Source organism: Meleagris gallopavo, chromosome 16, assembly GCF_905368555.1.
Source record: "Meleagris gallopavo chromosome 16, MGAL_WU_HG_1.1, whole genome shotgun sequence".
NCBI classification, from domain to species: Eukaryota; Metazoa; Chordata; class Aves; order Galliformes; family Phasianidae; genus Meleagris; species Meleagris gallopavo.
The window spans coordinates 9,877,048-9,890,337 of NC_139419.1; the positions used below are offsets into that span (position 1 = coordinate 9,877,048).

At 50.1% G+C, this 13,290-nt stretch overlaps 1 protein-coding gene across 2 annotated transcripts in view; it reads left to right on the forward strand.

Moving 5' to 3' along the window:
* Nucleotides 1-712: 712 nt before the first annotated feature.
* The window catches only part of USP7 (ubiquitin specific peptidase 7), a 63,321-nt gene continuing 50,743 nt past the window's right edge, over nt 713-13,290 (forward strand). The window contains exon 1 of one of the 2 annotated variants that reach the window (XM_085237231.1): nt 713-855. In XM_085237231.1, coding sequence (XP_085093357.1) covers nt 774-855 — 82 coding nt within the window. In that variant the 5' untranslated portion in view covers nt 713-773. Of the gene's footprint in view, nt 856-12,324; nt 12,400-13,290 lie in introns of those variants that run through there. The other variant, XM_085237230.1, reaches the window with a different exon arrangement.

The following is a 13,290-nucleotide window of genomic DNA, read 5'->3' on the forward strand; positions in this document are numbered from 1 at the left end:
CTGCGGGGAGGCCGCGGCCGAGCCCGGCGCTGCGGCTCCGCCCCTCGGGCCCTCCTGTGGCGGCGGCGGCGGCTGCTGTTCCCGGCGCGGCCGCGGCGCTGCTCCCCCTCCTCGGCTCGCTGGGCTGCCCCTCATGCGGATGTGACATTTCACGGCGTTTACCGCAGCCGCCATTTTGAGACTGAGCGCTGGCGGCGGCGGAGCGGCAGCGGAGCGCCGGGCCACAGGCAGCCGGGGCGGCCCGCGGGCCGGGAGCAGCGAGCCGGGCGTCGGCCAGCGGCTGTGCCGGGGCGCTGGGGGGGCGGGAGGGCAGAGGAGGGGCCCCGCGGCGCCTCCCCGACTTCGCAGCGCCGGGGACGCCTCGCCGGGGGAGGGGGGAAGCGCCGGGCGCAGCCGCCGGGCCCTGACTCCTGATCTCCCGTCCCCCCCCCCCCCCTCCCCTCCCTCCCCTTCCCCTCCTCCCGCTCCCCTCCCCTCCGGCCCCCGGGGCGGCCGCCGCCCCCGGCCGGTCCCTCCTCCCCACCCCCTTCCCCAGACCGGGTGCCGCCGCCGAGATTGGGCGAATAGCGAGCAAATACGTGCGCGTCTCGCTGCCTCCCCCGGCTGCCCGCTCCCTGCCCGCCGGAGCCCAGCCGCAGCCCCCCGAGGCGGGCGCCCGACCCCGGCAGCCGCCCGCGCCCCGCCGCTCCTCCGCCCCGTCCCCTCCCGACGCGGCCTCGCAGCCCCCGACGGGAAAGGCCCGGGCCGCCGCCGAGCCCGAGACCCGGCCCGACATGAACCACCATCAACAGCAGCAGCAGCACCAGAAGCCCGGGGAGCAGCAGCTGAGCGAGCCCGAGGACATGGAGATGGAAGGTGAGGCCCCGCGCGGCTCCCCCCCTAGGCCCTCAACTCGGCGCCGAGTTCCCCCCAGCCCCTTCGGGAGCTCCGACCGTGCCATGCGAGTGGGGGCTGCCGGGGCGGGCGGCGCGACGCCGAGCGGGGAAAGTTGGGGCCGCGGCAGCGTGCTAGGGGCTGGGGGGGCCGCGGGAATTTGAGCCGCGGGAGGGGGAGGGCGCGGGGGAAGCGCCGTACAAAAGGGGATCAGCGGCCCCGGGGCGAGGTGCGCGGCGGCCCCCGGGAGCGGGGCGGGAAGCGGGAGCTGTGGGCGCGGGGCTGGCGGCGGGTGGGCAGGAAAGGGCCTCTGAGCGGCCGTGAGCCCGGGAGAGGGGCTGCCAGCGGGAGGGCGACACCGCGGGAAGCGCCCGGGCTCCGCTTTCCGGTGGGGCGCGGGGCCGCGGGGCCGGGCCCGTTCCGCCGGCCCTACGGCGAGTTCCCGGGGGGGAGGACCGGGGCTGGAGGAACCGCGCGGCGGCCGGGCCGGGGCCGCTCATTGTACGCCCGGCGCCACGCCGCTCGCCATTTTTAATTAACCCTCCTCGGAGGGTTATTTACAGCCAGCGCCGTCGGCCGGGCCTAGCGCGGGGTCGCGGGCTGCGCGCTGCCCGTGTGTCGCGCCCGCTCCGCACCGATCCTGCACCGTCATGCAGTCGCGCGGCTCCCGCCGGCGAGGCGCTGCGCGTGCCGCCCGCCGCTCCGCTCCGGGGCTCCGCTCCGCTTTGTGCCCGCAGCGTTCTCACCTCGCGCTGCGCCTCCGCCGTGAGCTCGGCTGCACGCGGCGGTGCGGGGCGGGCGCGGTGCTCGGAAGACAGAGCGCCGGGCCGCGCCGTGAGACTTGGAGGTCGGGAGCACCGAGCTGCCGGCGCGCTCCTGTGTGTGCCTATGGGTACGGAAAGCTCGTCGTAAACGTGTCGGTGAGATGTGCGGTCTGTGTCCGCCTTGGGGTCCTCGTTTGTGGCACACGGCAGCTGACACAGGGGTGCGTTCCTGGCATGAAAGAGTTGGAATTGCAGAGGTGTTCCCGTGAAAGTCGCACACGATAACTGTGTGACTGCGTTTCAGGACAGAAAAGTCGTTGCCAAAAGATCCTTTCTTTGAGCATAGAGCTGTATCATAAGGTTTAAGGTAGGACTTACTTTCTGCTGAGCTTCTTTAGAAGAATCTCCAAATTGGCCTTTATATACTATGTGACAAATATATAGGGAGGTGATTTAAAAATACTTCGTATTTGTTTGGGTGCGCACATGCGAGTTAACATTTTGCAGCTTATAATTTCCAGCAGGCTTTGATAGCCTTTATCAATCTGCTTTTTCTCAACATCCTTTATAATATTGGCTATTTAATGTTTCTTTTTGTTTGTTTGTCTGGCACGCTGTGAGGTGCTGAATGCTTCCATTCAGTTCAGTGCTCTGCGCTGCTCTGGTCGCATCCCCTCTGTGATGGGGATGAGAAGCCCGGGGTGCCCCTTTGGCAGTGGTAGGAGCCTCCTGCTGGCCTCTGCCTCCTCTGGAGGAGTGAGAGAAGAGTCTGTGTGTATCAACACCAAAAGTACGACGTTACCTCAGGAATCAGTGTGAGATCTGCTGGGCGCACACAGCTCATTCAGGGTGATGCTATGGATTTGTCTGTTTGTGAGAGCTTGCTGACTGTTCTGTGCAAAACCCAAAGGGTTTATTTAGCCTTTGGAGGTTTAAAATGCGTATTTTCTTGAAATGCCTTAGGTTTACCGAATTGTTGAGGTCGGATTAGCGATGACTTTTAATAAAAGTAGATATCATGGATGTGTGTATATATATATTCGTTTATCCTGTAAAACAATGTTTGTTCTCTTAAAACATGGGTGTTGATGCTTTCTTGGGAGAGATGTTTTGAAGCACTGAAGTAAACATTTAACAGCATGTAGTTAGTTTAATTCCAACATGTGTGCAGCAGTGTCAGATGCCATTCTTCCCTGAGCGATCACACTAGATTTAGGAGGCATGTGAAGAATGCACAGTGGAAAATTGCACATCTTGGGTCTGAATTCGTTGAGGGCTTGCGTGTTCTCCATACAGCCACACGAGACAAACCATGTTTAATGAGTGAAGTAGCTTTCTTGGAAGCAGTGATAAAAGCAGGCAGTTAAAATCCTCTGGACTGAATTGGATCTGATGTTCTGAGTGTCTGCAGCCGTGTGCTGATATGAGTGGGATCGGTGCTGGACAGGAGCAGCCTGCCCTGTGGGAAGGAGACCATGGGGTCTGTGCATCCTGAGCTAAAGAAGTGCTGACAGCCGTGCTGCAGTGTGTCCCTGTGAGACACCTCTGTGCGATGCAGGCTCACCTGCTTGCGGCACTTCAGCCAGGGTAGGGTGATGTTATGAATCAGTGCTTGTGTGTTCAGCCTTCCCGTGGATATTGTTTGAAATCAGTCTTATCCTTAGTGATGGCTGCAGTGATACTTGGACAGAGAAACTTTACAAGAACTGTAACAAGAGTTGTGTCCCTTCACCTGAAGGCAGCAGCTTCCCTAGTTGAGAATGGAGCTGAAAAATACAGCCTTTGCTGCTGGTGACTTTGTTCTCAGCCCAGCACTTGAACTGGCGCAATTAACAATCACCATAAAGTGATCAAAATTAAAAATGATTTTTTTTTGTTTGGTTCTTTACTCTTTAATTTGGTTCCCCTTGCAGTCCTCTGTAGTGTTGTGTTAATGGGGTGAAGGTGTGGCATTGGGGTGTGAGGGAAGGAGGAAAGCAGCAGTTACTGTTGGCACATGGCATCCTCGGGAATGGGGTTGGTGTGCATCGCTGCTGTGTGGAGCTCTGGTCCAGCAGGGCTGTGTTCCTCACCTCCAGTGCCTGCATTCTGGGGAAGTTAACGGCTTGAGAAGGTAATCAGTGAATGATTGCGTGGAGATTCTGAAGTTCGTTTGTTTGTTTATATACTGAGTAAGTTTAGTGGGGAAAAAAATTAGTAATAGCTTTTCTGTGTTGTAAGTAGGGTATGTAAGTTGCTTTATCATGCAAAGAATTACAGCTGTTTAGTTGCTAGTGAGTTGCTCTGTGGTGTGTAATTGAATCCAAATCCCCATACATTATATATGCTTCCTCTGTAACTTCTTTGCACAAATGTGTCTAGTTGAGCTTCAAAGAGCTCGGCTTAATACACATCTACAGTTACGTCTTTCATAAAGTTCTTTCAGTGCCTCCATGGAAAGTCTCATTTGCAGCTTAATAACTGGAGGTTTCCCCGTTTACATTTGGAGTTTGCCTCTTTGTAGTTTCAGCTCCTGCCTGCAGTTACAGACGTGTGTTTCGCATTAGGGAGGGTTCCTTTCATTGTGTGAGCACAGGAGTGCCACAGCCGGCGCGTGGTGCTGGCACTGGGGCTCCATATCAGCCCCAATGCTCTGGTGCTGCTGGCGTCCAGCTTTCCCAGTTGGGGCAGCTCAGAGCTGAGATTTGGTTTCCAGGTGAGGCGATACAGCTGCTCAGAAAGAACTTGATGTGTGTGGGAGAAAAGTTGAAAATGACACTTTCTTGCAGTGTCTGTGCAATAGCAGGTGTGTGCTGCTTGCTGTTCACTACTTATAGCGGTTACTGGATTGTGTCCCACTCTACCATGTTGGTCTCAAATATGTAATGTACTTTTTTGCCTGTATTCTGACTGTTTGCTTGCTTCTAATATTTTGTCCTCGCTGGCATTCGCATTGCTGTCAGTGTGATGCCATTTGTGCACGTGGGGTGGTACGCACTCTGTGTGCCTGGCTCCTGGAGCTGTGTGACTGTGCCCTTTCCTGGGCAGCTTCTGCCTTCCAGGTGAGCGAGTGGCTGTGCCTCTGAATGGAGGCCGTGCATCCATGGCAGGAACGTGGCTGTCTGCTCATCTGTCCTCCCTGCTCCTTCCCCTTCCCAGCCCTGACACTTTGTGTGATGGGTGCTGCTCACAGGAGAGGTGATGAAGGCAGTGGTGCTGCAGGCAGTGAGCAGGATTCAGCTAGTTCTGAGGTGACAGGTAGAACAGAGGCCTGCTCTGCTGCTGATGGTGTGCGGGGCACTGGTAGCAGTAGCCTGGGAGCTGTGTGCACTGCATCCCTCCCATGGTGCTGCTCTGTGCCTGCTGAGGTACTGGCACCTTGGAAAGGTGGAATTGACTCAGTGTTCTGTTGTGTGTTCTTCATGAACTAAGTGCCAAATGCCTGTTGGGTTAGTAAGTGTTCTGCGAATGAGAGGTGTACCAAGTCAAATAGTGGCAAATGTGTGTGCAGTTTGGAGGGAAGCAGGCAGTGTGCTATGCACTATTACAGACCAGCTGCATATCTGTATGGATCTGTCTTCCCTCCTTTCCACTTTTGCTGGCTGGACTCGGAGCAAAGGTGACATTGCTGCCCTTCCCACCAGGTTGCTCCGCTTGTAATGGAGCGAGCTGTGCTTAAGTGCAACCCTGAATTTAAGATGCAGCCAGAGGTGGGGTTTGATGGAGCCGAGCAGTTCCCAGCTGCAGAGTAACTTATCACAAAGTATCTGCAGGGTGCATCCAGCCCGCAGCAGCCGAACCAGTTCAGCCAGTACATCACGTGTGACATCACTCAATATTTGGGGTAAGGGTGAAAATGAGCTGGTTCAGAGCTCGTGAAGCACCCGCTTTTTTCAATGGCCATGCATTTACAAGTGGGCACTGTGTGCTTCTGTTGCTCTGTGAGGGGTCTCGGTTAGTTCTGATTCAGCTTTGTATGCTGGGGCTGATTGTGAAGGAGGAAAGCACTGGCTTGTTTGCAATAGAACATAGCAGTAGTCCACAGCAAATGTGTTTGGTTTTACTTCCAAACACAAACGTGTATCTGTAGATACAGAAAATGTAATATATGCTAGTTTGGTGTAACCAGCAGGTTAACATTTAATACAGAATACCTTGGTGGGTGGTCTGGGGGCAGGTGGTGTTACTTATCCAGTTATTGAATGTATAGGTAGTTCAAAAACACCTTCCTTAGTTGGCCATTTAAGATATTAATGCATTTTTCTCAGATTATTTAAGTGCAAAAGTGCGTGTATCTGCGGTAAGCATCGTGGATCTGCATATTGTTGCAGGTTTAAACTTAACACATTTTAATATTTCTGCTAAGTCCTTTTTTCCACCTTTGCTCGCTGGCTGTACAAAACAGGCTCTGTGGGGTTAGAGACACTGAGAGCAGAGTGGGTTTGGAATGACTTTGCGGCATGATGAAGAATGGTCAGCTTGAAAATAACATCCTTCTGGTTTGTGTCTGCCTGCTTTTTCTGGGAGGTTTTGTCAAGTAGAGGCGGTTCTGCTGGAAGCGGTGGATGGGTTTCAAAGCAGTTCAGCCGTGCTGAATACTTGCAGTTTGGAGCAGACAGTTCCAGTCTTTCACCATGTTTTAGTCTAGTGCCTGAGTGGTCTTCAGTGTATTTCTTTCAGAATTCAGAAAAGTACTTGAGGACGGGCTCATGTTGGACTTGATATGCACCAGGAATAACAGCATGTTAGCCAGTGCTAGGCAATGTGAGCAATGAGCTGAGATGTACTGTGAGAGAAAAGCTCCAAGCAGGGTTTCAGCAGTACTGCAGCAGTTTGCAGCCCAGAGGCATGGTGAGATTTGTTTATTTAACACCCACAGCTCTTTGATACGGAACGTCACAGAAGTGCTGGAAAACAGAACTTGGAGCTTTGTATTTGGGATGTTAGGGGGTTGAATGCAGTCCTATAGAACTGGATTTTAATGTACAAGGGTTTCTCCAAAAGTAATGCCTCCTATTTTATTATATTGGCTCACAGTATCAGGAATGGATGTTGATGGGATGGCAGTAGAGGTTGAACCTTCTCACCAATGTGCCGCTACGTTTTGTTGCCGTGTGACAGGTGGCAGCAGAGGGACAGTCTGACAGAACAGAGTCTGATGTGGAAAGGAGTATGAAGCAAAGGGGTGTCATTGAATTCCTTCGTGTGGGGAAAAAAATGGCACCCGTGGCATTCATTGATGGAGACCCAGCAGTGGATGTGAGCACAGTGAGGCTATGGTGGTGCATTTCAGCAGTGGTGATGGTGACATGAAAGACCATTGGTGATGGTCACGTTCTGGACAGCCACACAGATTTTATTGCTGGTGAAAATGCACAGCTAATGGTGGTGACTCTGTTGAAAAATAGTGTTATTTAGCTGAGAATGTGCTCTATCAAAGTGTTATTGTGCTCTTTGTATTGGTTGTCATTTCCATGGAAATAAACAGGAGGCATTACTTTTGGAGCAACCTCTGCAGAAGTCTGAAAATTCTTAAAGCCATTTTTTCCAATTTCCCTTTTCTTTGTGTAAATACGAAGGGCTGTGTAGGAGTAACATTGATAACAATGTTTAAGTCTGATTCTCCAGTGCTTTCACAAGATGTGGCTGAAAGGGGGTTCTGCGTAAATACAGCATCTCCAGCTGTGCAGTTGTATAACGACCTGGGGCAGACTTTGGTTCAGAGCTCTAGCTGTGGTGTTGCACTAATGTAACGATTGGATGGATTTCTTTGGAGCTCTGTTCTGAAGTGATGGTGTGTTTCCACAACGGAGCTTTTACTTGCGTTATTTTTCAGGGGTTTATTTTTTGACATTGCTGATGTTCAGCGCAACGTTGATGGAGTTTGGCTACAAACAGGTGGGTGCAGAGGTCTGCTAAAACTCAGTGACAGATCTAAATTCCAAATCTAGCATACTGAGTTAATGTTCTTTGTGCTATTAAATTGATTTGTTAAGAAGGCTGGGAGTGCTGTGAAGGCCCTGGTGTGCAGGTGGGGGGATCAAAAGGGCTGCACAGATACCAACCTGCCTCAGGACCCGGCGCTTCCTGCATGGCTGTTGTCCCCAGAGCCGTGACAGGGACCGTTCCCTGTCTGATTCCCAGTAGGGGATTCCCTGGCCCCATGACTGGGTGATACCTGTCTTAAACTGCACTCCCTTAGAACTTGACAGTATTTCAACAGTAACATAGTGCATTTTCTGTAGTCTCCAGTTGCTGGAAGAGAAGGAAGAGGTTCCTGCTTGGAAAGTGACCAGTTGTCTTTTTTTCCCCCTTGCCTTGAAACGCACTTTGCTTTGGGCGGCCAGGGCTCAGCTGTACTGAGATAAGGCAGTTTGGGCATCATCTTCTATTTATTTGTTTGTTTTGTTCAAAAAGGAGACTTTCAATTCTGTATCTGCTTAAGCACAGGCAGAATGAATGCAGCTTCATTGTTCATTGAGTCAGGCTGTGGGTAGCTGGATTTTCTTCCTCATTGGAGCTAAAGAACTAACTGCTTCTGGAGAACATTTCAGCTGGTTACATGCACCTGCTTAGTGCTACTGAGGGTCGAACCTGATTTCTGGAGGAGCGTAGGAACTGTTGTCAATTTGAACGCATAAGTAACTCTGGAGTGTCTGCAAATAGTGTGAATTAAACTCTGGGTCACAAATCACATGCAGACCTTCCAGCAGTGTCAGTGTAGCTGTGGTATTTCCCATTTCTGCTTTCCTTTCCCTCTGCTCATTCTTCCTGCGTGGCTTTCATCTCCGCTGGTTCAGGTGCTACCTGGGCTTCAGTAAAACAACCCCTGTGCCAATAAAACAGCCTGCTTAAAAACTGGCGCTGTGCTTTGTGTGGTAGCAGCCACACACAAAAGTTCTGTGTCCTTTTTTCCTTAACATGTACTTACTGCTGAGGAACTAAGAAGCAGTTAAATTGAACTGAAATGTTCCAGAAATGGAAGCTTAACTTTTTTTTTTTTAAGCTTTGTATTTTTTAACATTGTTACCAAAGCATTTGATAAGAACTGCTTGTTGCTTCTAATATGATCCTTCAGTTTATTTTATTCTTCTCAGCAAATCAGTCTTGGTTTCTGAATCTGTCTTGTTGATCAGGCTTATGCTTTGGCTTGCAACTTATCCTGGAGTGTATCTTCCAAAGTAGGAAAAGGTTGGTGTGGGAGGGATAGGATCTGCTGGGGAGGACAGAATCTGTCTGGAAAGGATTATTGGGGTTTTCCTCTTGAGGACAGAAAGCTCTGCAGTTCTTTCTCTGTAATTGGTCACAGCAGGTCTCTGCAGGGGAAGCCAACTTTTCATCTTGATATTAGCACTGATTAACTCAAGAATGTTGAGAAAGTTATGCAAAACAGGGTCTCATTTCACCTGCTGCTGTTCGTAAGTAGCTCCTGTTCAGCAGTTCTCTTAGCTGTGCCCCTTGTTTTGTTGGAAGGCAGCCTTTGAGAGGTGCTAACATTAATGCAGTGTCCTGAGCACTTTGCCTCAGCCCATTTACCTGCTGGTCGTCTTAGGGGATCACCTGTGCAGTGGCAGCATTTGGATTAATCCTGTTGCAAACTACTGATGGTAGCAAACCAACACTGAGATTCTTTGTGGCACTGTAAATAACAAAATTGATGTCAAATCCTGGTTCTGTTAAATCCTGAATGTTGGATTTTGAGCTGGGCGCTGCATGAAGACTATTTCTGTGCTACTGGAGCCAACTGTTCGTGCGTAGTTCACTCTGAAGCTGCTGCAGAGAACAGCTATCTGCTGGAGCAGGCTTTCACCCCGCACCTCCCCTTTGCCTCCTCATTGCACTCACAGCTGTTGGTGAGAGTAAATAAGGTGAAAGAAGAGATTCTGATTTCCTGAGTTTGAGGTTAATTTTAGCGTAGGTGCATTCACTGGTGTTGGTCGGTTTCACAGATGGCTGGGCAGGAGGCGGTGTAACTTTTAAACTTTTAAACTGTTCAGAGCTTCCTTAACTTTTTTTTTTTTTTTTTTTTTTAACTTTTTAAAGTACCTTACTTTGACAGTGGGCCCTTTCTCTCCCAGGAGGGTGATAGGTGGCAGGGCTGTAGCGGGGTTGCAAGCATGAGCATCAAACTGTTGCTTAGAGCTCTTGGTGCTGACACCTGGTTTTACCGTTACAGAAACAGAATATTGCTCAGATGCAAACCACTTTGGGGATGAAGTTGTTCCCATTGCAGATCTACTTCTGAGCGTCTTCACTTCTGTTATTACTTTAAATAAGGGTATTCCTTGTAGCTAAAAATACCCTCAATTTTTCAACTCTGAGGCATCTTCGTTGTTCTCACCTGTATATTAAGTGGGTTACTATTTTCAGGTTAAAGTAGATGTAAGATCTCCAACAATCGTAATGTAACCACTGAAGGGGGAAGGGAAGTTCCTGCCCAAGCCACTTTTCTTCTCATACTTTCAGCACAGTGGCTAAAATCGCCTCAAGGCTGCGTTCAGGTGCTCAGATGTGGAGCTGGTGCTTCCTGCAGCCTTCCCCATGTCCTGCACGGGTCTCAGAGATGCACTGGGTCTGGTGTGTTTGCAGCACGATGCTTAGAAGCTGTTGGAGGTAAACTTTTCAGATAGATTGGAGAAGATTGATTTTAGTCATATTAAATTTAACTTATGGTGCATCTTTTGCTATTAACGCCTAGTTCACATGTTAGACTTCAGCATTAAACTAATTTTATGTTGTTGACAGGACCTAGTTAGTGTATCCTGAGCAAAATACTGGCCGAGATTTACTAGGCTAGTGTTAATTTTTGATCTCTTGTTTTAGTACACCTTGAAATGCATGTTAACCACCTCAGATCCATGCTTAATTAAGTCAAAGGATGGGTATACAGTAAAAGCACTTGACATTTTGGCAGGGTACAGTTCTGTTAATAGAGATGTGAGTGTTTTCTGAAGTAGGAAATTTTTTGGTGTTGGGCTAGTTAACCTCTGAATGTGGCAAACCTTCTTGGTGGTAGTGCTTCACCTCTGGCTCCTACATCACACTCAGGAATTCGGTCTGGTCGCCTGGGGCTCCAGAAGGGATGCCCTGCTTGCTCCTTGGCCTCGTACAGTGTCTGCAGCTGAGCTGTCCGCTTCCCCAGGCGCAACCTGGAAGCTGGGGGAGCTGCTCAGGGCTGACACAAGCCTGCTGTATGCCCCTGTGTTTTCTACGGGAGTGTGCGTTGGGAAAACAGGCTCTGGAAATGGGTCACTACTTCCCAAGGAATGACTCTGGCCTACATGCTGGTTGCAGTCAGAGGAGTGCCTGCAGCCTGGAACCGCACGTGGCTGTTGTACGGGTTGGTTCTGACTGCAGCCTTGTCTTGGTGCTCTTCAGATGCGCACAGAGGTTGGAGGGGTGTCTGCTCCCATCCCTGCTGGCACTGCGATAGTGACAGCACAGCCGCCTGCCTGGTGAGGAGGGGCACCGCTGCTCTGACAGATAACTGCAGCTCCCACTGCTGTGTGCTGGCTTTCTATTCAAAATATGGCTGTATGTTTGATCGTATTGACTAAAGCATGAATTTTCTGGGCTTGCCTCACCCTGCCGTGGTCATCTACCACTGACATTCGCTCACTGAGGTCTGTCAGCGCTGGTGGTGCCGCCTGGCTCTGTGCAGGAGCTGTGCCTGTGCCTGCCCTGCTCACAGCAGCAGAAGTGCTTCTGAGATGGTAAAGCAGGTCAATACTTGGATGTACCTGAAGAATTCTGTTTTTTGGCCTAACCAGGCCATTTAACTGTCTGGCGAGATTGAAGAGATAATACAAACTGCTGTAGAAGTGCTGCTTGTGGTGTGAAATGCTGCCTTTTTCCTTTAGAGCTCTGACAGATCTTTCAGATGCATTTTTTTCAAGCTGCAATCAAGTAAGAGGATTGGAGTTAAGTTACTAAAGCTAAATGGGGGTGTATGTTGCTTTTGCAAAGTGTTGACAAAGCAGCTGTGTGGCTAGCAATGCACACAGCTGCCTGGCACAGCTCGTTGCATGCATGCCATGGTGTCCGATGGTTCTCCTTTCAGTTCTAAAGCTTGAAAGCACAACCTAGTCCTGAAAACACTTAATGACTTAGGAATAATGTGCTTTTTGTCTAATGATTTTCTCCCATCCTCAACCCCATTTTCACCTTAAGGTAAAACACCACAGGGGTCATGAAGCTGCATCAGCGGGCTCTGATGCTGGGCATCTGTATGACTGGCACTTGGGCTGCTGCGCATGGGTCTCTGAGATCCATCCAACCAAGTGCACCAGGTATGAATTGAATGCAGCGGCCATTTATTTCATCCTGGGTAAGCATTCATGTGAAATGAACCAACGCAGTAATAATATTATTAATAAAGACAGTCCTGTTGTCTCTGGTTTTACTCCTCATCTGCATAACTGAAGCTGCATCTTGTCTGAGTCAGTCTTTCAATTATTAGTGTATTTGTTAAAATCAGTATCAATAACATAAATTGGGTGAAAACTTTGCCTGACAGTGATGCTTGAAGTGACATTTCTCAAAATATTTCATATTAGCACATTAAAAAAATGTAATAAAAAAAGAAAAGAACATATAAAGCTATCCCTAAAACAGTAGTTGCATCATGCAATTAATACAGTGCATGTAATGCTATCTTGTAACAGGAGTTTGTCACTTAATACAGGTTCATAACTTTGGATGTGAAGGGGACCCAGAATTTTGCTGGAGTGCTTTGGACACTGCTGTCATGAGTTCACCTGTATGCGCATGGATGGGCAGGAAGGTAGGCCGTTAGCAGGCAATAACTTCTCCTGTCCTGCTGCAGCTGGAGCTCCACGTTCAAAGTGGCTGTTCCCTGTGTGGCTGGAGCACTAGGGGAGCTGGGCACTGTCGTGTCTGAGAAGGAAGAACTCTGCTGGTTGCAAGTGTGCTTGGATTCCAAGAATGCTGAACTGCAAGAGTGCTTATTTCCCAGCACTTAATACATTTGTAGTGTTTCTTTGCCTGTGAAGCAGGTGAGAAGCTTGCTCCTAGTAATGTTTGCAGAAGAGAAGATGATTCAAATAAAAACATGAACAAAGATTTGACTGTCAACACTGCATCTTTAGGTAGGGGTAATGGCAGAAGCAATAATAAAATCTAAAAACAAAGTGTCTATAAGCTATGTTGAAAAGGTACCCATTGTGTTCTGGAGTCAGTATTCTGTCAGCACTCTGAAGCAGATATTTGGATGAGGCAGTACCTGCAATGGTTTATATAATGAAGGAACCTGCTTCTGTTTTGGAACGTGCAGTCCAGTAGCAGTGGGCTGAGTACTTCAGTGTGTAGCATGGTCTTTGTGATGGATGGCCAGCCTGTGCTGCACAGCGGTGTATGAGCTGAGTCCCAGGGCCTCACCTTGAGTGGGCAGTATGGGGAGATCCCAGGGCCTGATGGGCAGTTTCATATCTCCCGGAGATCCCAGCACCCCACATGTGGCTGTTTGGATGTTGGATCAGTCTCCTGTTCACCAGGACTTCTCAAGACAAAGTGTGGAGGACTTCTCCCTCATCCTTTGAGTGTTTCCTTGTTCTTGTGGGGTGTCTTTGATCTGCGGGACGCAGCGTTGGGAGCTGACATCCACAGGAGCATTAAAATACCCCAGCATGGCCATGTGAACTAGGGCAAATTAAAC